A 1,910-nucleotide genomic window follows, 5' to 3' on the forward strand; every position below is an offset into this window, starting at 1 on the left:
TTTTCAGGCAAATGATACTGACAGGTTGTGTGGCATTTGCGCGTCATGTTGGACCAACACGTGTAGAAGCTGAACTTTTACCACAGTGTTGGGAACAGGTAAATAATTGTATTGAGTTTTCACCTAGCTATGATAGCCTGATTTCTTTAAAAGATTCATATTTTTCTTTTTAAATGTGATTAAGAAATATGTGGGATATAAATCATGCTGATGTTTCTGTAGCTCAGCACAGCAATTTATTAGTACTTAAGAATGTTCTGGGGTGCTTTGCTTTATTCATTCAGTCAACAAATACTTAATGAAACACTCATTTCAGTGCCGGGTACTGATGTAGTCACTAGGGATACAGTGGTGAACAAAAGACAAAGAGATCCTAATGGGAAAATAAAAGTAAACAAAGAGATGGTCTGCTGTTTCATAGTAATATATATTACGAAGAAAAATAAACCTGGATAAAGGCGAGATTAATGGGGAATGCTCTCCTAGAAAAGGGGGTCAGAGAAAGAATCTCTGAGGAAGTGATGTAAGGATCTGAATGAAGTAAGATGCAGCCAGAACAAAGGCCCTGAGGTGGGAGTGTACTCGATGCATTCAAGAAACAGCAAGAAGGGGTGTGTGTGTGTGTGTGTGTGTGTGTGTATGTGTGTGTCTGTGTGTGTATAGAAATATATCTTGTATACTTGTATGTATTACAGATGTATAAAGTGTAAATCTTTAATGTGAGAGGTTTTTGTATGTGTTCTTGAACTCATTATCTTACTAACAAAGCTTTTGCTTTAATATTGAATTTTAATATTCTAGTCCTCTGTAGAACTCAGAATCACTGACTTTCTAGACTTAATGTTTAGATCATTAAGAACCTCATTTTTCTACCTTAAAAAGATGGGATTCCTGCTTATGGAGACAAATTACATGGCTTTATTTACAATAGCACAGTTACTTATTCTTAAGAAAAATATTAGTCTCTGGAATGTCACTGAAGTATGTAGTCATTTATAGTCCTATTCCCAACTTCTTTGGGCATTCATTTTTTTTCCCACCAAAATAAAGTAGAACCACTAGATTCAATAGGCAAAGTGAACATTATATGTAGTCATAACCACCTCTCATAATCTCATACATCTATAAATTACAGTGCATACTAAAATTTAGGGTGAGGTTCTAATCACTTGAAGTCAAAATAACTTGGCTACAACATAGCCAAACAACTTTCAGTTTACAATTCTATACAGTTAATTGTGCACGTTTAATTTTTTATCATTTTTCCATTTTCTTTTCTGTTTTTCAAGTCTACAATTTAGTGGTTTCAGTGTTGTGCAAGCTTCACTGCAATCAATTTTTATACAGCTTTGTCACCCCAAAGAAAAACCCTAACTGCTTGAATTTGGTTCTCCTCTTTCCAGACTATATGGGCTATTCTGGGTCCCTTGAATTTTCTTATGAATTTTAGGATCATTTTGTCAATTTCTCCAAAGAAGCCAGCTAGGATTTTCATAAACAATGCATTGAATCTATAGATTTATCTAGAGTGTTGCCATCCTGACTTTATATATTAAGTCTTTCAATCTATGCATTTAGGATATCTTTCTATGGATTGGGTCTTTTAAAGTTTCAACAGTGATTTGTAGTTTTCAGAGTAGTATAAGTTTTGCCCTTTTGTTTTATTCATTCCTAAGTATTTCATTCTTTTGGATGCTATTGTAAATAGACTTTTTTCTTAATTTTATTTTTAGTTTGTTCATTGCTAATACGTAGACATACAATTGATTTTTCTATTTACATTCAATTTTGAGACTTACTGAGCTAAAGAAAAGCAAATGAAAGTTATGTATAGCCATACTTTGACATTCAAACCATTCAACTTTTGAGGTAACTACATCTGGATTAAATTTAATTCAAAGATCTCGGTT

The 1,910-nt window shown here is 33.2% G+C and overlaps 1 protein-coding gene across 10 annotated transcripts in view; it reads left to right on the forward strand.

The window, feature by feature from the left end:
* RELCH (RAB11 binding and LisH domain, coiled-coil and HEAT repeat containing) overlaps positions 1-1,910 on the forward strand; it is a 123,101-nt gene that overhangs the window by 67,565 nt on the left and 53,626 nt on the right. For all 10 annotated transcript variants that reach the window (XR_001825316.2, XM_037738630.1, XM_017528858.2 and 7 more), the window contains one exon: positions 8-98. Coding sequence is in view for 9 of the 10 variants with exons in the window: in XM_037738630.1 (XP_037594558.1) it covers positions 8-98 (91 nt within the window). In the remaining variant the exon portion in view is untranslated. The remainder of the gene's footprint in view (positions 1-7; positions 99-1,910) is intronic.

Source organism: Cebus imitator, unplaced genomic scaffold (assembly GCF_001604975.1).
Source record: "Cebus imitator isolate Cc_AM_T3 unplaced genomic scaffold, Cebus_imitator-1.0 Scaffold55, whole genome shotgun sequence".
NCBI classification, from domain to species: Eukaryota; Metazoa; Chordata; class Mammalia; order Primates; family Cebidae; genus Cebus; species Cebus imitator.